Raw genomic sequence first — 26,521 nt, forward strand, 5'->3', positions numbered from 1 at the left:
TCATAAAAAATTCCTGCATACCAGTTGATCCATCCCCATTTTCACAATTCCATTGGCAGTTCAGGACATACATTGCAAAGGCCTCGTGGCTTTTGTAGCAGCTCCATTTCAGTTCCCTGCTGCTAGTTTAGCATAGCTGATAAATTCTCCATTAGCATCAGTTCAAGGGACTCTGCAGAATGAAACAGTCTCTGTGCTGTAGGAGTGTTGGAAATGTTGCCCCAGAATCTCAGTGATCTCCCTTCCCCATTGGAATGGAAAGGTTATATCAGGTTCCCAAAATTCTCCATGTTCTTTGAAGTTCGTGAAGGAGCCAACTTCAATTTTCTCTTTAAAGAATAGAAACACTGAATGTCATCAAGCATGTATATCTACTTCAGTGTCTTGAAAGTAGCTCAATTCTTAAGATAGTAAAAGATAAAGATTTTTCAGAATTATTTTATCAAGTATGGAGGTTATTCCTTTTCTTGCTTTTAATTGCAATAGCAAACCCATGGACATCAATGGCCAAGCACTGTTTCATACTAGAATGTTTTTTTCAATTATCCAAGAAATGTTACTATTTATGAGAAATCTCTTTTGTTCATAAGTACTGTTTCAGTGGCCTATCATCTAGTTGAAAATTATAGAGGAAACTTGATATCACACTTTCATTTTCTGTTTGTATGGGGTATTCTTTTCCTTGTTTTATCTTAAAAAAATTTACCTCATCAATCCTAAATTGCCCTAGAACTAGACTGAAATAAAAAGTGTTGTAAGGAAGCTCACAAGGATGTGCCAATACCTACAGCTTTTAACAGAGCTGAAAGCAATAAAGTTCACAGGCATGAGGAACCTGTTGCAAATTACCCACATGAAGAAGGCCAGCCCAGAATACAAGACCAACACTTCATTTTTTGTAATGGAAAATAGTGGGGAGGAGGCTTTTTCCAGCTATCTGTTTAGGATGTCTGCAGTCTTTGCAATTCTGGGACTAGGCCCTGGGAATGAGCTGCAGCAAAGCTCTTGGAGCTGCTTTTTTACTGAAGTCAGCTGCTGCCCAGGACATTTGCTCCACTGTCATAAGGCTCCCTGAGGCTGTATCGATCCTGGTGTATCAGTGGCACCAGGGAATGTCGCTGTGCTTCAGAATTCACCTGATTAATCTGCTAAATTTCAAGAATGGTCTCCAGTACATTTTGGGCCCATAATTACTGTCCAAAACAATTCCTGAGCCCAGCTGGACCCTGGGATAGAGCAGACACCTTTTCCTACAAGCAGCTCGAACGAGGCCATGGTTGAGGCTGTGAGGTCGGGTGACTTTGATGGCAGCGACGCGGCCTGTCCAGGGCTGCTGGGCCTTAAGGCCAAGCGCTACACCAGGCATGCTTAATGTACTTCTACAGGTGTAGCTTTAAAGGAAATTGTTCTTTCTGCTACTTACAAAGTTTTCTGCTAAGGATTTCCACGGGGAATCCATCAAGAGCCTCCTCCCTGCAAATTCCTTGAGTCCTTGCCAGACAATTTACAGAGCATCAGGTCCCCAGGCCTAGGAGAAAACAGAAAAATCAGTCAGGCAGAGACTTTGCTGCAAAGCTCTGCTAGAAGAAGAGTACGTTCATCTTCTCTGATAGATCCCCTAATCATAAACACAAATAGTCTGAGTAGTTGGCTTTATTTCAAGCAAGGCTTTTTATTTGCAGCCAGGACTGGGAGGGAATTTGCAACTGAATTAGCAAGTTGACGAGATGATCTGTTTGGGAAACATTTTACAGCTTTTAATTCCCAACCATGGTAATGGATTAACAGACAGTTTTACTCTGGCCCGTGAGATTGGACTCTTTCTGTACAACACAAAAGATTCCTCTGCTCTCTTGCTCTTACCATCACACCCCAAAGCCCCTTGGCCCTATCCTTACTACTGAGAATGGACGTGTGAAAATTTTATCCCATGTTCCTTTAAGACCTGTATGCACCAGAGGTTGTTCTGGTACCTGGACACTCAGGTGCTGCACAGAGCAGGGTAGTCATTTCCTGAACCCCATGGCTGATTTTTCCATCATGTCCCAGAGGAAATATCATATAAAATGCTGTGGAGTACAGTTTTGCTAAGATGGTACAGAATGTCACTGTGGGGATGGTTGCTTCTTTTCCTGTTTTGATTTTAGCACATTATTAAAAACTACGAGGAAATTTTGGTCATTTGTCCCCGATTAATTCACATGCATGCAGTGGTCCATGGGGATTCTATTTGCCTTGATATCTAGCTCACAGAAGAAATGCTGGCTGGGGATGAAATGCCATTAAGCACATGTAACAGGTGTTTCCAAATTCACTAGCAGTCAGCTCCAATTAAATATTCATTCTCCTGACACAGAATGCTTTTCTTTCACTGCTTAACACAAAAGGTCACAACTCATTTCTGTTTGAAATCTCAGAAGCCATGAGCTTCTGAGATTAAAATCTGTTTTTGCATGATTTTTTCTCAGATAGCGTTACTACCTTCACAATACTTGTACCAAGCATAAATTTTATTCACAACATTATAATAATTATATATTCTGGAAAAGAAAATGTCTCTTTCCATCAGAATCAATCTTGTGTCTTTCTATAATATTGGAAGGATCCAGAATGCATCTGTACTTGGTAATGGTGGAGCCTTGATTGAAATGCTGTTACAGAGCAGTTATTTAACTGTGAAGTATCATTAGTCTTTGTCAAAACAGATTTCAGTGGCAACAAAACCATTAATTGTTTTTGCACCATAGTTATATTGTTAATCATTTAAATCCATAATTATATGGTGTATGTTAACTGGGCAAAGCACATAATTATCATGCACAGCTATTTTCATTATTTAGCTTTTGCAATGAAGAGTTTATGTAGGCTTTACATGGCACACAATAGTCATACAAAAATAATAATATGATCAGTCTGGGGGGCTGTAGTTTCTTCAATTTTTTGGCATTTAATTATGACCTAGCTATATATTTTCCTTTTAGATTTCTTGGCATAAAATTGATTTATCTAAATTATGAATTATCTGATACTAGATCACTATTGTAAAAAAAATGGGTTCAGTTCCTATTTCTCCTCTTTAACTCCTTCAAGTACTCTAGGCAGCAGTTCTGATCATGTTCAAGTCCTGCATACCCTATTTGAGCATTTAAATTTCATACGATAAATCCTCTCCAGTATTTCACATATAATATGCAATGTAGGTATTCAAAACAGTAGGTATTCAAAACCACCTCAATTCACACTAACTTGGGGAAGTCACTTTTCTAGCTCACACTGTGAAAACTAACAACCCCCAGGCATCTGTGTTTTAACCCCAGTAGAAACCTGCAGACACAAAAAAAAAAAAGTAGAAAAAACCCTTTTTTAACCCCAGTAGAAATCTGCAGACACAAAAAAACCCTGTTAGCCAACACCTTTGAAGACCACTGACTAGGTCTGTCATTTACACTGTGTTAATGAAGATACCACTATATGACAAACACAGAGAGGATTGGCAGGAAGAGATCACAGTTGCCATGAGTCTTTTGCTTAATCAAAGGACTCCAGATTAGGCATTCTCAATAATTAAAATTTAGAAATACAAAAGATGTTGACTCTAAAGAAGGAAACAATTCTTCTGGAGAAAAGCTGCTTATGAGTAAGATGAAAAAAAATATGCAGAAAAGCCAGTAGCTCAAACCATCCTACTGTCTTTAGACTAGAGAAACTAAGTTTACTTTCTAATTTTCAGGCTAGTTAAAATATTTATATTGATATTGATATTTTTATATTTTAGACATGTTACCCTTCTCATAGAATAGCTGTTTTCATAAAACATCTGTTTCAGCCTGATTTAGATAATCACAACGGATTAAGAAGCCAATTTTTTAAAAAATGCCTTGTCTAACAAAATGTAAATTAAAATTCAGAGAATTAGCAGTGTTATCATGATGTTTACCTGAGACATTAGCACCAGAGGTAATTTCTGATACCTTTGCAAAATTATGATTTCAGATGCATTGCTTAAAATGTAATATCTTTATATAAAATTTTGAGAAGTGTTTACATCACAGCTATTTCAGAATGACAGATATAATCTGATGATTAATATACAGCCATCTTAATACAAATGTGCATTTTTGGGCCATTGAATGAGTCAATTCTTTTGAATTATTTACAATTGCAAAGCTGTCAAAATAGGTTTAATTTTTAACCACCCAATATTGGTTGAAAATTAAATTCAATAAAACATCTATGGCTTGATATGAATTAACACATAAAATAAAAACCACAAATTAATTTAAATGCGTTTACCTGTTTCAAAGTTGTAACATGACAAATAAGCTCCTTTTCAATATTTTCTTTGGCACACGAGCTATTTACATAACACTGGATTAAACTATTTGAGCACATCCTTATTTTTCAGCATGTTTTAACCTCATTGAAACCACAAAGTGTTGACAAAATGCAGTTACTCTCCTGAGCCCATAAGCTGTATAGAAGTCCACACTGGTCACAGAGCACAGGCTCTGCTCTGTGGCTGTACCTAGACACAGCACCACGGTGATGAACAGGACACAGGTTTCAGCAGCTCTTGCATCTGTTCCCCTCTCAAGGTGCATCCTTTGACCCAGGTCCCCACACAATTCCCATCTGAAGCACTGCTGCAGTGACAGCTTTAGTGTAAAAGGCAAGGCTAGGCAAGGAGCAAACCTTAATGTGTAAGCATCCCTAAAGAGAAGAGCAATGCATTAGTTTAGCTCCGATATTTTATGGTGCATACAGACATCATTGTTAGCAGCCATAATCACCTCCATCAATAATGATTCATTCAAGATTGGCATCGTCATCCAAAAAACATGTTAGAAATACATTTTAAAAATATTCCAGACACTAGTGGGAATGGATTCAGCGCACATTTTCCTTTTAGGTCATGATTTGGCAGAGCTATTTCCTGTATACTTGCCATTTTTTGCTGTTTAAAACCTAATTCAATCTTATTAGGCTATATGTCCCTTGAGACAGCTCTTTGCAGTTTGGTGAAATAACAGCAACAGTCAATCACTTTTGCAGCCTCATGCCATTTGGAGCTTTCTTGAGCCTATGAACTGCTTTACCTCAAAATATTATTATGTCTTACCAAAATATAACAATTAAAAAGTCTCTATACATTCAGTGACAATAAGGTAATTCTCAGTTTTCATTCTTTCTTGAATTCCTTTATTTAAATCTAAATTAATGCCTAAAATGATCTTCCTATACTGCTGCTCACCTCTATAAGATTTAAGAGTCTGCTCCTTACCAGAAGAATTAAGTATTTGTATAATTCTGTAAAATAAAAACCTGCAATGTGTATGTTTTACTGAAATCATATTGAGTAAATGCAGAGTGTGATAGAAAGAAAGAGAAAAATGCTACAAAGAGCATTTAAGCCATGGTGTCCTGCTGATGTTAATAACATACCTTTGGAATTAGCTGCTTACCAAGTGTATAAGCACACATCAATTAATCTATACATCTATATTTCTTTTTTCTTTATAGAAAGCAGAGATTGCTGTTGCGCCTCTGACCATCACTTTGGTACGAGAAGAGGTCATTGATTTTTCTAAGCCTTTTATGAGTTTGGGGATATCCATTATGATCAAAAAGCCCCAGAAATCTAAACCAGGAGTGTTTTCCTTCTTGGACCCTTTGGCGTATGAGATCTGGATGTGCATAGTCTTTGCCTACATTGGTGTCAGTGTGGTCCTGTTCCTAGTTAGCAGGTTTAGTCCATATGAGTGGCACACAGAAGAACCAGAGGATGGGAAAGAAGGACCCAGTGACCAGCCTCCCAATGAGTTTGGCATATTCAACAGCCTATGGTTTTCCCTGGGTGCCTTTATGCAACAAGGATGTGATATTTCCCCAAGGTTTGTGTCAAATCTTTTTAAATTCTCATTTTGTCTTCAACACTGATGCATAAAACCTTCTTTCATTAATTTTCCTGGCAGTGTTTTGAAGTCCATTCTTCAACCTTTTCTTTTTATTTTTTTTCTTTTTATTTTTTTTCTTTTTATTTTTTAACAGCCATGATAAGAGCAACAGATAATCTAGTTGAAATTTCAGTCATTACTATTATTTTTCCTATGTCAATGTGCATAGACCCCAAACAGCTGTCAGAAACAGCAGGTTCACACAGGGGAAATTCCACTGGGTTGACTTCTGAAGAACTGTGTTCTTGCTAGATTAGTTCCATTGCAACCATGAAATGCACACAGTTGTGCTGAATATCTGCCTTGCATCAAGGAATGTCCCACTTCTGTTTCAAGTTCTACAGTGCTGCTTCACAAATATCCTGTCTGTGAGAGACAATATTTGACTGTTTCTGAGAAGCCACTCTGTGTTGCTTTTAGAGCAACAAAGGACATGCCTCAGATCTACTAGTTCTATAATACATGATTAGTCCTATAATATATGATAATCTAGTAAATGATTAGTCTAATACATGCAGTCCTGAATTTCTCAACATTTATGAAGTTCTGGAACTTTAGTGGGCAGTAACTAAAGCTTTTTAATTAAATATTATGACCAAATCTTTCAAACTTAAAGGCTTCATTTTAGCCATTTGCAGTGAAATTTTGAGTGTTCAGCATTGGCCTAATCCTTCTATTATTGAAGTTAGCAATAAAACTGGTACTGATTAAGAGTGGATGTGCCTTGCTCCTCAACAACCTTCTCATCAAATAGCAGGTATTGAAAAGGAAAATACAATTTTTTATTCAACAGAAATGTCTCTTCTATCAAAAAATTCTTGCTTCCTAAAGAAGAAAAATGTGAATATTCAATGAATGATTGCAGTAGCTTGTGGAATTTTTGTGAAGTTTGGGTGACAGGAATATGTTAATCCTAAAACTGACATAATCCATATGCAAAGCCTTTTGCATTTTTTTTTTAAAGAGGAAACTGAGAAAGCTACTTATTTTCAGCTACCATGCTTTACTTTTGTCTCCAAAAAGAGATTACCTACCCAGTATCTTTTGACACTTTTTTCCTATTTTTAGGCATGTCCTTAAATAATAGGAACACTGAGATTACTGTCCAAAAGGATTTAAGCTTCTGTGTATGTGTGATACACATCGGTACAGTGGACTACACTGTAGACATTAAGTTTCTAGAGTAGAAGCATCTATTAATATTTAAAATGCAAATGATCTTCCTCCCATTGATTGTTGCTTAATGACAAATGTTCAGCAATAATGGTGCCTTCACTCTCTCTCTCTCTCACTTTTCGTGGCTCAAGAGACAGGAAAATGTGCATTATCTTATTCATGTTTAGATCCCTCTCAGGTCGCATTGTCGGAGGTGTCTGGTGGTTCTTCACGCTCATCATTATTTCATCCTACACTGCTAACCTCGCTGCTTTCTTGACTGTTGAGAGAATGGTCTCCCCCATAGAGAGTGCAGAAGACCTTGCCAAACAAACTGAAATTGCTTACGGGACACTGGACTCAGGGTCAACCAAAGAGTTCTTCAGAGTAAGTTGGCACGTCCATTAGACCAGCTATCCCTACCAACCACTCTTTTAAGATGCTTGGAAATGTGAAATAATGTGACTTTGCAATTATATGCAGTATGGTTTTGTAACTCCTGAAATGCTTTAGCTACATTTTTACCCCCACAAGACCATTTGTTGGAGTTTTCAGTTTTTTAATCTGTGGAAAGCTTTTTGATCCTGTCAAAAAAAAAAAAAGAGATGCAAAAGAGATGCCCGGGGGGATACTGAAGCAAGTGATAATTAAAGCAGCATTACACTATCGATTCCTGTGAAGCTACAGTACTGAAGTGATGTGCAGCATTGAAAGTCTATGATGGTAAAGTGGAGTCTTGCAGGTTTTGTTTCTGCTTATGGATTTGGCTGTGTGCATTTTGCTTTAGGGTCTTGGGTGGTAGGCAGGAAATGCATTTTTTAATTTGCCGACTTTCAGATGGATAATAAAGAGAAAATTTAACTCGAGGGGATGTGGTTGGAGCATTAGGAAACAGCATAAATAGCCATTCATAAGCCTGTGCTGTCTCTATTGATTACTTCATTGTCATTTGCTTTCCTGCATTAGTGTGGTTGGTATGTAATCCTCATCATTTGCCAGCTGGAAAGCAGGGAGCTTGGACACATCACAGGCAGCACATAATAAACAGTCCTTCCTGCTTTATTTCATGACTCCAGCAGATGAAAGTTAAGCTCAGCTGACCGAAGTGAGTTCAGTGTTTAAACACAGCTCTGAATAAATGCTGTGAGCGAGTAACCATTCCTTGAAAATTGCACAGCTAATTAGGTCATTATTTAGCTGAAATATGAAGATTAAGGGATTTTTAGAGGTCAGGAAGATGGAATGAAAATTTCTTCTAATTGCCTAATTGAAAGGAATTCTGTTAGGTACTCACACGCACCTTCACTGTTTTTAATTTGGCCAAACTGAACTCAGTAAACCATTAAGAAAATTTTCAGTGCCATTTCGAAACTGTAGACAATATCCATTCAAAGACAGTGTCTCAAGTGAAATAACCTTTTTTATTGCAACAACTATCCCCATAGAAGTGCTTGTAAATGTGTTCTATTAGCTGCAGAAAGATGATTTATAAGATATAGATTTCACTTAACAAACACACTGATTGGACCTTCACATCATGAAACTGCTCAAGGAGTTCAGTTTAAGCCAGTTTTCTAGATTTCTTCTGTAGACACTGGAGAAAGAAAAGCAGCCCTGTGTATCCTGTGTGAGATGTGTGTGTTATGCTGAAATAAAGCACACATTTAAGTACCTGCCTCTTTACTTGAACTCTAGAAGGATCCAGCTGAAATGGCTATGGTGCTTAGTACCTCGACTGTTCACTAAAAGGTTTCTAACTACCCCTGTCTTACTATTTTTTTAATGAGTACAGTCCCTCCTACCGATTATTTATATTCACCTATGTTTCACCCATAAACACATTTTTAGTTCTTTTTGTGGAAAGTTAGATATTTTATTCTTGGAACTCGAGTTTCAGTCCATCCTAAATTGAGGTGGTAACCACAATATATGGGTACAAATAGTTCTTTCTACTAGAATGAAACTGTGATGATACTTAAAAACATAGTGCTGACAGTCAGGCAGATTTATGTAACTTTGCATTTATTAATTTGTTGCATTTTCAAGAGTATCTAGTGCTTGCAAATTTGTTAGGTGATGGTATGCAAAAATTAATTCCCAAAGAAATAGTAAAGAATTAAGGACTGGAATTGTTTTCTTAAGACTTTCAAAATACATATACAAGCCATTGTATTGAAGTAATGAGATCAGACATTTTGATGTAGAAACACTATTGGTCATAAAAATTTCATGGTTCTTTTAAATCATTGTGTAAACACAGAAACTCTCAATATTTTATGCAAGTTCTCATTTTAAAGAGAAGATACTACGATGGAGTGAAATGTCTAAGGTGACAGCCTTTTTTTCACTTCAATCTTAAAGGGCTAAGAGAAAAAAGAAGGAAAATCAATGTTGCTCTTTTTATGTTTTCTTTTCTTTCAAAATACAGAGGGAAACTTTAAAATTAACTACAAATACTAAATACTATTGCATACGCAAAATGTGAAACCTAACAAGAATTTAAACTGTGTTGATCATTTTCTTTAAAATGTTGCAGTTGAGGCCCTGCTTTCAAATTATTTCTAGTCTCACAATATAGTGATTCTTAATGATACTTTATGTACTATTTCTAAAGATATTTTTCACAAAACAGGGAGAAAGATAAAATATTGACAGACAATATTTACATAAAAGCTGTTTTCAAAATACATAAATTAAGACCTAGCCTGAAACAATAGTACAAGAAGATTGTGTGCCAAGTCGAACATTTTGTGGGTTTGGAAGCAATTCACTTCTTGGTATTAGAATCATGTGTAACTTTTCTGTCAGTGGTGATTATCTGGCTGAAGATGAGCCTTCAGGACATTTTCTCATCATTTTGTCATTTCTGATCAAAATGTCAGAAACTCTGAACACCTCTTCAGCCTGTTTTATATCTGGATTGAAAGCAGAAAAGGGAAAATAATTTTAAAGCCAACACAAAGAAAAAGAGGAACTTTGATACTGTTAGCTGCTATATACTCCTGTTTTCTGTTTTACATGCAGTCAGAGTTGTATTTTCCAGGCAGACTGCTCAAGAGAGAAAGTAGTTAGCTTTAGCAGTTCTACTCAGAAAAGCCCGAAATTAAACTTATCCCAGCTTGGCTGACTGCAGGGAAAGCTGCAATGTTTTCTCATATGATCATAAAAAATATTTGTTAGTTCATTCTTCAGTTTTCACTCTGAGTTGACATGTAAAAATTCAATGCAAGCAAATAAAAGTTTGGGAGAAGAAAATGTTAGAGAGCAGATACCTTGCTAGACTTTCCATATTTTTCTATTTTCATTGGCAAAGGAGACTAGATGCTAAAACAAAAAAATAATTAAATGCAGCCTTTTTCACTTGATGTAGAGCAGTGTTTCCTGTTACTAATCAAGCTGTTTATGTGCTGCATAAAGTTATTAATGGAAGTGACCTATTATATGGCTCCTTTATAAAGAAATAGATGTAATGGATGTTAAGATGAGAGAAATGTTTGGAAGTGAAGGCAGACAAAGGCAAGAAAATACTCTTGAAATTATGACTGATTTATTACTACACTCTTCCATTTTTTTCTTTCTGTAAATTTAAATCCATGTAATTACATTAGTGTAAAGCAAAAATAATGCATTGGTGGCTTAGTTTATGCTCTGCTCCCAGCCACTATTATGTAAATATAAAATAGCTGTGACTATAGTGAAAAGAAAGGGTGACAAGTCAGGATGTGATTATGGACATACACAGCTGTTGTTGATTCAAATGTTATTATATTTGACAGAATGATAAAATTATGCATGCAGACAAACTAAAAAAGGAAAGCATAATTTATGATGTTCTGCTATACGGCATTTTTATTGAACAGTTTTAGTAAAATGCCACTTACTTTCAGGATAGATTTAGGTTCCTTGCAAATTATTTTCTAAGTAATAGTACAGTCATTCAGTAATTGGTAAAAAGAAGTGCTTCAGGGAAATTACTCTCAGATATAGAAAAGGCTCAGTTCCAGGCTTCTTAAAGCCATTTTTAATTTATATAATACTAAGATTATAGGATTTAGTATTTGTTTAAACAATCTAAGGCCCTTTGTTATGGGGCTTTTGAATAATGAATATTTTCCTGGAGTGCTCAGCACAGTGTAGGAGCAGCCTCATAGACCAAATCTTGCTTAGCTAGAAACTCCTCTTGACTCAGATAAAAGCTGACTTGAGCATTAGGGTAAAAAGTCCTTTTTGGAGCATACATAGGGGAAGACAAGTGCCATCTGTTATTATAAAAACAGTGTGTAGTGTTCAGCTGACACACTGCTGGTTTGCATGTATGTATTCCTACTGCTGGAGGAAGCAAAGGAGTTGTTGGGTGAATCTAATGAGCATGGGAAGCTTCTCAGCCTGACAGCATTTCCTTCCTTTCTTTTAGTGGAATTTTTGATTTGCTTTAATTTTTTATGAAGAAGTTTTATTTTTTGCTTAAGTATTTACCTGTAGTCACTCCATGCATTCTCAGACAGGAAAATTTCCAACTAATGCACTCTAAGCATGAATTGTGTGCATTATTTGAGAAAGTACATTTCTTACTCAGTTATTGGCAGGATGAGAGTCTTTAAAATAAATCCACTGATACTGCAGTTCTAGAATCATATCTAATTCTTTAAGAAAGATGCTTATGGCATTTTACTTCCTTTAGTATATGCTCCAACTTGCTGTTTCCATCTTTTACTGTGAACCATGTCTTTAAAGATTGTATAGCATTTCTGAATATAGATCAGGTCAGTTCTGAACTCTGAATCATGAAAGCAGAAATCCTTCTTAAGCTACTGTGGTTTTGATGGTAGAAGAAGTAGGTGTCATAGAAATGCTTTAAGATTCAGCTGAGTATTTATGGGGAGATGATTTTACTGTTTCTTTTAAGAGTACAGGCTTATTGTGGACATCTATTTCATATATCATTCCCTAAAACACATTGACTGTGTGAACTTCCTCTATCTAACAGTAAATTCAGCTTTACAGGTTTCTTTTTTGACTGCTAGAGGGTAGCCAAACTCAAAAATTGTATCTGCTACTATAGTATTGATAATTTTCTTTTTTGACTCTTTTAAAATAATGGAATTCAGATGAAACCCTTCTCCAAGATTTTCCCAACCTCAAATGTCTGAAAACTTAAGTATGGTTGATTTTATTTGAGCAGTGCCATTCTGAAACGTTGCAACATTCTTTTGTTCTAACTTGTTTTTGATTTTCCCCAGAGATCAAAAATAGCAGTGTATGAAAAGATGTGGACCTACATGAAATCAGCTGAGCCATCAGTGTTCACTAGGACTACTGCAGAGGGAGTAGCTCGTGTCCGCAAATCCAAGGGCAAGTTTGCCTTCCTGCTGGAGTCCACCATGAATGAATACATTGAGCAACGAAAGCCATGTGACACCATGAAAGTGGGAGGAAATCTGGATTCCAAAGGCTATGGCGTAGCCACACCGAAGGGTTCTCCATTAAGGTGGGTGGAATAGTATAACAATATAAAATGTGTTGTTATAGTATTCCACCTTCCCTGATGTACCTGATATAGCTCTTTTTGTTTTGTGTGTGAACATGGTATGTTATCTTTATTTTCTTCCATTTCATTTCTTTTTTGATCAACAAAGGTAACCATTTCTAATTGCAATATGGATTGAGCAGCTATAGTTGGCATATGTTTCAAGGCCATATAAAAACCAAACTGGTTGAACACTAGCTACTTGAAGTCAGCCTCAGCCAATAGAATTAACGCCAGTTATTCTATTTCATCAGCTTTTTTTCACAGAATTCAACCCTTTATAGCAGTATTATGCTTACATTATCTACATCAGTATCTGCATCAATAATATGCCTACATTTTATGTTTTGTTTATTGATCTCGGCTACTAATTTCTGAGTAAGAAGCTGCTTGTAACATCTTTTTTTCAAATGTCATCACTTGGAGGTAATTAGTCCTTCATTAAAGTACTTTTTTACTAAAGCACCTTCCTATTCAGAAAAAATGTTTGTGTTTCTAGCATTATGCATTTCAGTACTGCCTTCAAACTCACCGGTATTTTCTTTTTCATGGTATCAGATACATTCAGTAAAGTAGAAGAGTTTTTGATTCACAGGCAGAACATCATTTGCATTTCATTTAAATTGTCAGGGGACAAAAGTCAGCTTTGTGTTAAAATTGGTGGTGTTTACCATTCTGTTTCTTTAATGTTTAACCCAAACAATACTTTCATTTTCTAGTGTAGATTTGCCAATTTTCTTGAAAACAAAAGAGCAACTAGGAGTTGAAGGGAGTCTGACAGTGATAAGGTGCACATGGGTGGGGGAAAGGGAATGCTCCACAGAGTGCTCTGCACCCCATTTTTCACGCTTGTGCTCATGAGAAGGAATTACAATGTGAAACAAAAGGGAGGAAGTAGGTGTAAGGGAAGAGTTGCAAGTGCAGGTGTAGCCATGTCTGTGGATGAGGTAACTAAGGACCTATTTGTCTACATCTGTGACTGCAGAGGAGACATCATTGCCACTATGCAGATAACTAGACTCACTCATAACTCATCAGTTTAACCTGCACAGAATGCCATAAACATCAGTAGCTATAACTGCATACAGGGACGGTGAAAGGAATATCATTAGAATCATTTGCATCCACAGCAAAAGAAGATTTGTATGTGCAGGGGAAAATCAGGACAGCTATTTCAGTGACTGAATATGAATTTTTGGTCTTTCACATTCAGTACCTATCAGATTTAAAAATGGCCACCTTCACTGCTGGGCAAAGTAGAGAGAACATTAAGGAGGTGAGAGAGGGAAAATGACAATAAAAATGTTCATTCTTTAGAAAAACATGTCCAGAATTCATAGTTAAAGGTAGTAGTTAAAGCTAATAAAGATAATAGGAAAGGCTGCTCTATTATCTGGATATATTTTCAAAACACTTGGTTTTTATTTTATATTTATGATAAATTAATATCTCCTTTTCAGTGTTTCAGACAACCTAAGAGTGGTAGGCAGCACTGCAGTTTAGGGTAGTAAGGAAATGCCCACTGCTGACAGTCGTGCTTTACTGAGTCAAAGCTAGGGCATACATTTTAAGAGTACTTTGGCTGCTGTCATATATGTCCTAGCAGTGGGCTCTTTGCTTTAAGTGTGCTTTATGGTGTTCTTTAGTCCCTTTCCCTTTCTTCTTCAGAGTATTCAATACCAACAAGAGACAGCCTGTTATAATGAGCACTGATAGCCTGTGGAAGTTGATTTGTGTCAAATTTGGGCTTATTTCAGGTTTGTTCAGTTGGCTAGACAAAAATACCTAGGAGTAATGGGGATGAGACATGAAGCAGTTAGAAGTAAGAGGACCTAGTAAGACTAATAAGAGCAGAGAGGAAGAGCACAGCCACGATTGTAAGGATCCAGTGTGAAGTCCTGGTTATATCCCAGCTAAAGACCAAGCTCCCAGACAGTTCAGTGAGGCCATAGTTTCATTTAACTGGGGGTCAGCAGCTGTCATTAGGGTGATGTGATCAAAACCATGTCATTTTTCACATCCTACCTTCAAACATGTTTCAAAAAGCAGAATAGGGGAAATCCTACCGGACTTGAAAATTGGACCAAATCTTCTTTCAAGCTGTCTTGACTGGCTGTCCATGTCCATGCCTTTCCTGAGCCTTTCTTTCACATGTGCTAAGCTGCTTGTTCTCCTGCTGCACCCCATTCCCTCTCTAGCCCCAGTGACAAACCATCAGTGCTGCTTACCTACTAAAAACATTAAGCAACACACTTAATGTTCTGGATAAAAATAAAGAACAAGCAATACCTCACATTTGTACCACCTCTTTCATGTATATCTATGGAGAGTAGCACTTACAGAAGAGGGGAAAATCTTCCTCCCCCTGTGTTTTTGAATAGAAAAGAGTCAGCTGTAAATTTTATCTGCATGTTTCAGTATTTTCTGGATTTTTTAAGATTTAGATTATGCTTCTTTTGCTATTTTGACTGTATCCCACATGGTAGTGTTTCTGTCACTGATCAGATGACTTATGTAACTGCTGTCTGCACAGATAATTGCAAATATTGAGCATGCAGCTTGAAATCCATGAAGGGCAGGCTAGCTGAGCTCATTACATAAATTAGTCAAAAGACATAATTTGATATGGGAATTGCAAATTTTGTTTTATTTAATAATCCTAATTTCCTATTTGAGTTATATGTAGACCACAAATTACTTGATGTAGTTCACAAATAATTGCAAATAGCTTATAAAATTTAAACATTCAAATGCTATCTTTGGTTTGTTCAGGACTAGGGGAAAAAAAACAACTTTTCCAAATGAATTATTCATATCAATTTAATCACTGAACTATTTGAACACCTATTCCGTTAGAAGTATTTTAGTCTTAATCCTCCTCCTACTTACAGTGATATGAATCAGGAGTTTTTTCCCTGAAAATATATAGTAGCATCTGAATAAAATTGATGTGAGTCTGTGGAGAACCAGATCACAAATTTTCACACATCTAACTGACTGAAAGTGGTTCTTCCTGTAGCATAGGATTAGGGATGGTTCCCTGCCATCACATCACCAGGCTCATGTTCATTACAGAGCACATATCCATCACTTGGTTCATGCAGATGAAATCCACCTGTCAGAGAGAACCAAGGACTGGTCTCTCTGTTGCTCATGACCGTACACATGAGCAGGGTAGTGGATTTTAATTCAAAACTCTTCCTTGTTGGGTTTCATGCTACACTCCTGCAGTGTTCAACCAGTACCTATTGGCTAATTGGAGTGATTTATTCTCAGTGCTGGTGCAGAATTACAAATAATGCATATCACTGAATGGAGGAGAATGGGAAATGCCTGATGTGTGTTTCTTTTATGCCCAATGGGCAGTACCACATCACATATCATGTGTGTCTCCTTCCTTCCTTCCTTTTCAGTGATATTCATTTCTATATGATGTTGTAAAAGACTGTCATGTTTGAGAAGGAATGTGGGATTGAGGGCAAAGGCTCTCATCACAACAAAGATTGAGTTTCTCTCATGGCATTACCCAACTGTTCTTACTGTTTCTCCTCCTACAACGGTAGGTATCCTTCCAAAGCCACTGTGTGGTACTCAGTGTGAATTAATGAGTTTTTTTCTTCAAAGGTGGTGCTTTCAAAGGTGGTTAAGAGAGTGCTGCTTGTCTGCTTAGCAAGACCTACCTCTGTAAAAGTGTTGTCATTAGAAGATGTTCTTGTGGCCAGACTTCTGGCCCTTGTGGATCACTCCTGGGCCATCTCCCTTGCCACTTGCAGAAACTGTGTTATCAGAGGGCAACACCTGGAGATCTTGTACTACTCAAGTCCTGTGCCTTGCATGCCTCTGCTTTTCTGTTTTAGATATGTAGGCATCATAAACAAGTTTGAATAGTGAAGAACATGAAAGAGTTCTCCACCCTAAGAGGTAATGATAAAGAAGCTAAGGGCAGTATTTTCTCAAAAGTACACTAAAAGCTTTTTCAGCTTTTTGTACCTTGAAGCTGTTTTATGTTAAGGGGAATGAGAGATTGGGCTAAAAAATGAGTTGTTATAATTTCTTCTCTTACTGTTTCAACTAAGGACATTTGTCCTGTCCTGTAGCCAAAAGTATGCAGCATGCATGAGTGAAACCTGCAAGGTCATAAGTGTCTGGTGAGACACTTTGAGCCCAGGCAGATGAGAATGGCAGCATTAGATTTAGACAAATAATAGAAAAACTTTGATTAGATGCATCGATGTATTTTAGAGATTGGTGATATTTATTCACCAACCTCATGAAATCCAGAGCTCTAATAAGTTCCTGCTATTGGAATCACAGTTAATGTTTATATATATACGAACCTGGGATTCCATATTCCATTATTCAAGCATCTATTCTTTTTATGTAGTAAAGGATTAACTCAGTTTGACTTTAGGAAGAATTCTTTATGTTCTGAAGAGGAAGGCAAAAAGATCCACCTGGTGATATCAGCTGGTTTTTGCAGCGTGACATCTTGTGACATGAACTGACTCTTTGCACTTTATCCATTCTTCACTGTGTTTAACATAAGGTGTGCAGTGTGGGAGGTGAATCAGGGATGCTAGTGTTGCAGATGTAACTTTGCCATCATTTTAGCAACTTATATGGAGAGAAAATATCTCTAGTGAAGCTAGAGATTTTAGTTTCCATCCCCTGCAAGGGAAGAGCTCCCTGAAGGTTGCTTGGGGTGCAAAAGGCATCCAAACTGTCCTGTCAGCAGTGTATGGATTCTCCTGTTTTACATAATGTAATGTGCAATACCAGAAAGAGATTTACCCTAGAAGTGAGAGTTCTGTGGTGGAAGGACATTTTTCTTGAAGAAAAATGAATCTGTGGGAATAAGATAAAGATCTGTTATGAGGGGAGTCTTTGTGTGCATGGGGTCTGTAATCTACCATCTTGATCTCAATGACTTCATCTTCTTGTTTTCCTGAGGTGAATCTCTAGAACTGCCATTCCTCCATTGCTTCATTTCAGTGTGGTACTACAGCTGGCAGTTACCTTGGTGTTTCACAGATATATGTAGTATGGTTCATTAGAAATCTAGTGTTGGAAGAAAACTTATTTTAGTAACTCATGCTCATTCATAAAAAATTTTGGCAGACCTTACATAGGATGGAATATTTTCCCCCCACCTTTTTTTTTTTTTTCTGGTGATATTTCCTTTTATTTTTTTCATTGACCTGAAAATAGCATTATGATAGTATAGTTTCTTCCAGTGGGACTATTTAATTTTTTATCAAATGTTGTCCTCAATGTTTTTGTAGACCAGACTATAAGGATCTTATTGTGGAAGGAATTCCAAGCTCATCATTCACTGCCAAAGCTGTTTATTGTGAATTTAATATAATATTCTTGAGATATACACCAGTTCTCATTTTACCCTGGATTTTTAGGTCAGTGAGCTGGTAATTCACACCAGGCTCTGTAGGAAAACCATCAGAGTCATTATGCAGTAGTGAACTGTAAGGACAGGTAAAAACATTTCCCCCCAAACATATTACATGCTCTGGTTTCTTATGCTTTCTATAAGATTGGATTTGTGTGTGCAAAAGAATAAGTAGGATATTCACAGACTTCCTCTGAGTAAGAGAAGAACTAGGAAAAATGTTTGAGCTGGCCACACAAATTTTTTACGCTGTCAACATTTGTTTACTACAGAGGACTTCTTCCACTTTTGTTTTTCAATGGTTTTGTACTGCAGAAATCCATGAATCTTTAGAAAAATACACTTTTCCCATGAATAAAGCTTCCTTGCACAAACTGTGTTGTATCATAAAGGAAGCAATTCCCTAGACGACTCTTCAGTGTACACTATATGGTTCAGTTTTCAAAGGTCTTTATAGATTTTTTTTAACCAATATTGTTGGTGTAACTATTCTATTTTGGTGTTTCTTTGGATCTGTGGGCTGCATTCTTCAATCAGTGGCATGTCCCTGTTTCTAGAAAGGTACCAAAATAGGTAAAAGTAATGTGTGGTTGGGTCATCCTGATAACATCAGAGGCCCATGTGCCTCTGAGCATATTGTGGCACTTCAGAGAGAAGAATGGGTATTTCTTTTGCTGGTTAGCTGTCTTCTGGTTGGCAACACTGGCACATAAAGGCCTCCCCAGATCATTCGGAAGACAAGCAACCATCACAGTGAGGAAAGATGCAGAGGAAGCAGGTTTGATTTTTTTCATATTTCCCTTCTCCTGCCAGAATGCCTAGTCTTGCCCTTAATCAGTGCATTATTCACAGAGTTGTTTCAGCAAAGCACTGTAGGACCTCAAAACTGATATTATTTATATACAGTGTTGAGAAGATATAGGAAGAACTGGTGAGTAATTGAGGTTTGATTATTAAAATGAGTGATGTGAAAATACTGAGTTTGACCTCTACACTTTTGAAGCAAGGGCCACTGGAGAAAGCAAAAACCCCTCCATAGTTATGGGGTGGTCTGTTGATACTTGAAGGAACAGGATTTTAGTCAGCTTAACAGAATTTTCCAGGGTCATTTCTTTCTGTGATACAAAATTATATGAAAACTAGACGGTGATCTGTAGCATTTTATACATATATAAACATTATCCTGTTTGACTGATGGTGTAGATGATACTGTATGACTTTGCATAAAATTTTTCCCTTCACTGTAGGCATAACTTCCCTGCACTGTAGGCATAGCAAGGCTTGAATTACCACATCATTACCATTCAGTGTCAAAGCTTATAGCTGAGATATTTCTGAAGCAGGTCAGATCCTTCAGAGCTTGTTGAGTTTTCTATCAACTGAAAATAACACTTACTAGGTAAAAAGGCAGAGAATGGGCCACTGCTTAAGAAGGAATATAAAAGTCAGGGGTCAAAAGAAGATCAGTCAAGAGAACCTGACAATGAATGTTAGCAAGTTGTTCTTTCAGCTGAGCCTGGAAGCCATACTTAATTTTGGTTATCTGGGTTATTTCTGCCTAAAAAAACAGAGTATCTCTTTGAAAAGTAAATATAAAGCCTTGGGAACAGATATTTGAGTCCCAACTTGCTCTGTTCCACAGTGATGCCTGCTGGATTAATTTCATAATTTTCAATCAAGATAAGGGTCTTCCCTGTGCAAAAATAGTGCAGTAAAAAAAAAGGGAAAATTTCATGATGACTAATAAGATTCACTGCAAGATGTACAAGCAAATGTATTGAGGCAAAATCTTCTACTTGAAATAGTTTTGCCCATTCTTGCAATTTTTACTTACAGAGGAAGGAAATTGTAATAATTCTGATTTAAGTCACCAAATGGCAGTAAAGAGCATTGCTATTGAGATAATTTCTGATACTTATCTCTTTGAAAGAAAACAACTCATTAATGTCCATGATGCTGCATTTGCTGAATTTTCTCTGACCTGGGGGAGAAGAAAATCACTCTATCTTTCAAGTACTTCAAAGAGCCATCTCTGACCTGCCTTGCCTCACAGAGCCTGTTTCTTCATTGCCACTAGCAGGAAGTTTTCACTCTCAGACTTCAAGGATGATTCATAATTGAACAAAGCTCTCTGTGGTTTGGAGGAGAAATCAAAAGTCACAGGAATTTGTTCTGCTGCCATTTCTGTTTTCCTACACTACAAATAAGAGTAGAAGCAACTGATGGAAGGCAAAGCTCTTCGAAGAAGCTTAGCTCCCATCTTGATCACACTGTCAGGTTCTGGTGCCTCTCTGCTAGTATCATCCTGCTCCTTACTCCAAGGAAAGTCTTGGGATTTTAGTGAGAAAATGAAGTGTTTCTGAGCAGGAGTGAAAGAACAGAGCATGGAAACAGCAGTAAAACTATTTCCTAGAAAGCCTGGAGGGTTTTTTTTGTTTCTTTGTTTCATTTAAACATTTCAGTGGCAATAGGTATTTTTAAATTAGCAGTATAATCAGTGTAAAAGGTGAAGCTACCATTTTGTATCTTCTGCTTTAGCGTTTGCTTAAAAGCACAACTGGGCTTTTTTTTTTAAATATTTTTGCAAACTATTTATACAAGAGGTTTCTCATTCAGATATTTAGTGATTACTAAAAATTTCTTTACTGTCTTACAGAAGCATTGGGCCAGGCTGAGGTAGCAAGCACCAGGAAAATTTCCATAACAGGCTTGTTTTCTACAGACAGAAAGAAATCAAGGCAGCAAAAAGATCAGAGTTCTTTTCTTGCTTGCCTGTTTCAGAATTGTTTGAATGCATACAGGATAGGAGCTTCACAATAATAGATCTATCTAAATGAAATTTGTCAGACTGTTGAATTCTCTGACAGGTAAAGAGGGGCTTATATTCAAGTATAACCAATGAACTTACCTCAGACTATCAGCAAAGGCCATAATGTCTCAAAAATACTGATACCATTGCTGTGCTCACGTCCTACTGATTTTCTGGACTTTTACAAACCTTTGATAGCATTAATCCCCACTGTATGCCAGTGGGATACGAAAGGTTATGGTTGTTTCCAGTCTATAGATCCCCTGAGAAATAAATGCTGCCTCTTGCCACTTCAGAAATAATTTTCTCCTGCCCTTTTCCCTGCCATTTCCCCAATCCCTTGTAAAGCATCTCAGCAGAGGGCAAGATGCAGCCCTTTATATTTTAACAATGCTGCCCGTTATTATTTCTCTCTTTTCTTATTATTACAACTCTCTGGCTGTTTAGGTGTCAAGTCCCAGGAACTGCCCTTTGAAGTTGATGGTACAGTTCCCAACAACTGAAAGGCCTCTCCCACTAAGATAATAATTGTTCAGGTAAATTGTAGGTAGACTGAAGCAAGGGAGCAGGCTGCTGAAAGGGATCTCAGCAGCTTGTAACAATACCTCTCTGTGGAAATGACATTTGGGGTACCAATAGCACCTGAAAAACAGTTTGTGATTAATCTGTGTGATAGTTGCAAAACTGCCCACTTCCAATTGAGAGCAAGTACAAGATGGACTCCACGAAACATAAAATGGCTATTTAGTCTTTGTGCAGCCTTGATTCCTGTGAGAAATCTCCAACCAAAAATAGGGAGAAAAGTTTGTTTTCTTTCTTGTGGTTGCTTTGAACTGAGAACAGAATCTCAGACTTGCACAGTGTGTGACAGAGTAGGCATTATGGACTGAACATCCCAACATGAAAGGTAGAAAGGTGTTGACAGCACAAAACAAGATTCAGAAGTCTTAATGTATAATTTAAGCTACTGTGTGTCTTGACACAACAGCTCTAAAATGCAACTCTTCTCCATCATCAGAATGCTCCCAAGGAGCTCAGGTTCCAAATAAAAATGGCCATATGTGTATCTCACTGAACAGTACAAGTTTAAAATATTGTTTGATTAATTAGTGACTTGTGGATGATCAATAATTTTTCCTCTTAACTGGTCTGCTTTGTGTGTGGTAAGAGGTAGAATGAAAACTAGAGCTCTTTTTCTCAACTATCTCTCATTATCCTTAGCTCAAGTCTCTGCACTTCTATAACTCGATGCCTTACTCCCGTTTTCTGCTTCCTATTCCAACCAAGTCACTGAGTGAAAGCTTAAATCAAGCCTGAAAAAGGATTTAGCTCCTATTTAACTAGATCTTTTAGCAAATCACATTATGCTAAGCAATGCTGTGTGTTCTTTTGTTGTGACTCTCTTTTAACAGTTTTTGGCAGGATTGACAGTTTTCTATAGTCAAAGTTTGACTAAAATTTTCCCTGCAGTTTTTTAAAGCCAAAAGTCAACTGGATAAAAGGGATCCAAGCCTGACCTGATGCAGACACCTATTTTATTTTTATACTTCAAGTACTTCTTTCTACTCTAAAAGAACACATGAAAATAATAATCTGCCTCCAGTATGCAAAGAAAATATAACTTTTTTAGTTGTTTTTTTTTCTCCCGGCTTGTTGAGGAATAGCATCTCTGTGCAGGAAGATCCAGATCCCTTGCTAGCTTCCAGATCTTCCATTCTAGCAGCGGGGATGAATGAGGTCTGCAGGTGAGAGCAGCCCCAACATCTGGCAGCCCATCTGTTACCTCCAGAATATGTACAGCTTTCTCTGAACATAATTACACATCAGGCTCTTTCCAATCTGTTGCTGCTATGGTTCCATTTAGTGTGCCCTGGATTTGTAACTATGTCTTTAAGAGGCTTTTATATGCAGAATTAGATGTTTGGATTCTTTGGTATGGATGCAGGCACCTGATTTCACACATCTTATGCTATGTTGTTTGTGTGATTTAGGTCTATTTTGGATCTTAAAACTCTTAAGCCAACAGAAATATTCATGAGATCTGGTAATGTCCTACAGAATATCTCAGCTTTTTTTAGAAAACCCAAGTTGTCCATATTTCATATGCCTTAATGTAAACATTACTAGACAATTCTTCACATTTTTACATTTTCAACCAAAATTCTGAATTTTAAGGTTTCCACAAGAGCCTTTTACTGCTTGCAACACAAAATATGACAAGATAGGTTTTAGAAGGATGCTCATTTCTTCATTGGTTTAAATAAAAAGAAAATGCCTTCTATCCAAAGCTAGAGGACTCACCCACATTTAAATGCTCTGCATTTACTAAGATCCAGCTCCTCAGATTTTAATCAGTATATGATACTATTCTGATTATATTCTTTACCTGCTGATAATATTTTTTGGTTTAAAACCGCATGAACACTTGACAATTAGTTTTGAATTTTTTCAGTTTAAATAATGCAAGCTCAGTCTATGAAAGTGTAGTTGAAAGTGAACAGAAAGTCATCACAGTTTCTTGAGGATTTAGGATTTTTTTCCTATCACAGTTAAATAAGCAGACTGCTATTTTTGGCATCTCTTTTAGATAGTGGGCAATTATCCAAAGCAGTTTCCAATTAGAGTGCTTTTAGTTCATCCAATTTGTAGGCCACAAGAGAAGATACTGTTGCATTAGATAAAATAATTGCAAACATTCAGACTGCATGTAGAACACAACATCCTCTTTTTTTGGCCTCCTCACTTAAAAAAAACATCAATAAATTGAACCTATTTCATGGAAGATGATCAAGATAGAGCTGGATATGGATCTGGACCTTCTCTGATGAGGAGAATCTGGGAGAGCTGGACTTGTTTAGACTGGAGCAGAGATGTTTTCGGGGCATCTTAGGAGCAGCCCAGAGTGTCTGCGTGGGGGTCTTAGAAGATATGGAGCCAGACTCTTCACAGCAGTGTAGGGCAGGAAGGTCGGTGACCATGAACATAAAATGTAAGGGGAGAAGTTCAGACTGGATGTAGGGAGGAACTATTTCCCCTGACTGCATGAGGGCAGTCTGACAGTGACACTCTGCTCAGAGAGGCTGTGCAGGCTTCATCCTTGGAAGTGTACAAATGTGGCTGGTTGAAGCCCTGAGCAGTTTGGTCTGACCTCAGGACCGACCCTTGTACGAGCAGGAGGTTGGACCAGACAACTCCTTAGGCACTTTCCAGACTGCACTGTACAATGATCCTTTTCGAAAATTATGGCTATGATAAGGATATCTTCATCACATTGAATCTCCTGGAGCTACAGGAGTATTTGGAAAGTTGTACTAGCTTATGGAAAGTGATGTTTATGTTTCCTACTTTGTAGAAGGCCTTCTCCTGACCGCTAGGCTTTAGTTACAATTTCTGTGAATTAAATGTCAAGCAGATCATTCCCATCTGAATAAAACTTTCTTGCTGGAAAAGCAAAACAGAGTGAGAGAATTTGAAGTCAGTGAAGTAAGTAACAGTGCTTTGTACCTTTTCTTTGCCAGGGAAAAAGGAGCAGTTAACTTCCTAAGCAGCTTTATTTAGCTGCTGAGTGATTGACAGCATGGATTTTTTTGGGACTCCTGAGTGGGTCAAAATGTGGAAGATTCTGTTATGGGAACCAGGCCACTCAAGTTGGCTGTCTCCCACTTTTGGCAGGAAAAATTTTAGGAGTATGTTGTGGTTAAGGACTGAATCGAGTCCTTAACACAGAAGTTTAGGCTTAATCTATCTCTGGGAAACCAGAAGGATAAATTCTCTATGAATGGTTGCCTGAAAAGACAGATTTCTGAGAAGCAATGAAGTTTGATTGCCTGAAGTCATGTCATACTGGTGAGCTTAGTTAATGACCCTGCCCAGATTTCCTGGGAGTCTTGAAGGAGATCTGTACTTCAGATTCACCTTTGCAAATTGAGGGTAATGACAATTGCCCATCAGCCTCAGAGGAATAGTGAAGATTAATTGCATTGTGTTTATTGTGCTGTGGATACTTGAAGCCCATTCCCACTCCAGATGTTTCTATGATTATTTCAAATCCATGGAGGTGTGTGCGTCAGGATAAACATGGTGGTAGATTTCTCAGTGTCTTTGGTCAAAGAAATTGACGAGGAAAGAAAATGACTGGGAAATTGTAACTTCAGCTAATCTTTTCTGAAACTCTTTGTGGTCTATGACCACATGTTTTGTGTTCCATTTAGGAAGCAATGCCAGAAATCTCCATCACCACTGGACCCTACTCTGTATGGCTTTTTTAATTAAAATTGGCACATGGGCATGCGTTCAGGACAACAGTAATTACATTATTTGTATCTCCATATCCACTGTGGAGATCTATTAGTACTTTTAGTACTGTGTTTTCTCTGTAGCCTGGCTGCTTGTATTTGAAACATTACAAGCAGGTGTTACCGTATCAATGTGATTGTGCTTGGTCCAGTTGGTCTGAGAGCTGCTATCTTTGCATTTCAGAGAGTGGTTTGGGTTGGAAGGGACCGTAAAGATCATCTGTTTCCAAGACCCTGCCATGGGCAGGGACACCTTCTACTGGACCAGGTGGTGTAGTGGATGAGAATGAGTGGGACATAGTAAAGTCGTGGCAAAATCATTGTACTGAGCTAACTGTGGCCTTTCCCTCACCACCACCAGTGGCAGTATAGGGACACAGAGCTGTGCAAAAGTGAAGGTGCTCCGTGCTTAAGTGGAATCTGTTTCCATGCTGGGGGAAGGTGGAGAGTTTGATGCTGTGTACATGGATGTATTGATGGTGACATCATATAGCTGGTTGCCAGAGGGATTGGATTGCCCTTGTGATCATTTCACCTGATCTTGGGCTGCTGTTCAGCTGGCTTCAGGGCATTTTAATTATCAGCACACTGGCTATTGGACCAACCATCTCATCTGGTTGCTGGCACTGATCATGTTTGTCTAAGCATATCAGATATTCCTCATTAACTTCTGCAATAATATTCAGACAGAAAGTCCTAGGAACTCTTCCAGCTAATCCCCATTTTGGCTGCTGACCAAATAAGGCTTTATATGGCACAACTGTAATTGCTTCATTTGTATGGTATTGATCTGCCATTAGGCAAAACACAAGCCAGCATTTCACTAGGGCACAAGTTATGCAGTGTTCTTTATTCTTTGCATTGCAGTTGCAGCTCCAGTTCCCACCTGGGAAATAGCTCCCCTGTTTTTGTCTTTCAGTCTCTCCTTCTAATTAAAGTAATGAACTTCAAAGTGCTTGCACCATAATTGGACTAAAGCTTAAGAAAACATATCTTAGCTGGAATCTTTACATTTATTGCCTTTATGAAAAAAATCAGTATGGAGGCACAATGAAGCATGAGTGTAATGTTACAGAAATCCCTCATGCCTCTTCTCAGTCTAAGTTTAGACCTGCCAAAAAATTGTATGAATTGTACAAATCTCATGAATTAGTGATCTGTTTCTGGGGGCCATAAAAGTCAAGAATCCATCCTGATTTCTGTGCTGCCAATAGCTTTTGGCATAGTGGCCACTTTCAATAATATCTTCATGGACATTGATGTCAGTGGATGAATGCCCTCTGAAGCAAACAGCTTTTCCATGTGGAGTAAGCTTTTCTTACTAGGAAAAAGTTATTGAAGAGCTTGCTTGTATTGCAGCCCTTTTAGTACTGTACT

The 26,521-nt window shown here is 37.6% G+C and overlaps 1 protein-coding gene across 9 annotated transcripts in view; it reads left to right on the forward strand.

Annotated features, from left to right (window-relative positions):
* GRIA4 (glutamate ionotropic receptor AMPA type subunit 4) overlaps positions 1–26,521 on the forward strand; it is a 215,252-nt gene that overhangs the window by 159,898 nt on the left and 28,833 nt on the right. For all 9 annotated transcript variants that reach the window (XR_010783133.1, XM_066544745.1, XM_066544746.1 and 6 more), the window contains exons 11-13: positions 5,521–5,891; positions 7,298–7,496; positions 12,350–12,597. Coding sequence is in view for 8 of the 9 variants with exons in the window: in XM_066544745.1 (XP_066400842.1) it covers positions 5,521–5,891; positions 7,298–7,496; positions 12,350–12,597 (818 nt within the window). In the remaining variant the exon portion in view is untranslated. The remainder of the gene's footprint in view (positions 1–5,520; positions 5,892–7,297; positions 7,497–12,349; positions 12,598–26,521) is intronic.

Source organism: Molothrus aeneus, chromosome 2 (assembly GCF_037042795.1).
Source record: "Molothrus aeneus isolate 106 chromosome 2, BPBGC_Maene_1.0, whole genome shotgun sequence".
Classification (NCBI taxonomy): Eukaryota; Metazoa; Chordata; class Aves; order Passeriformes; family Icteridae; genus Molothrus; species Molothrus aeneus.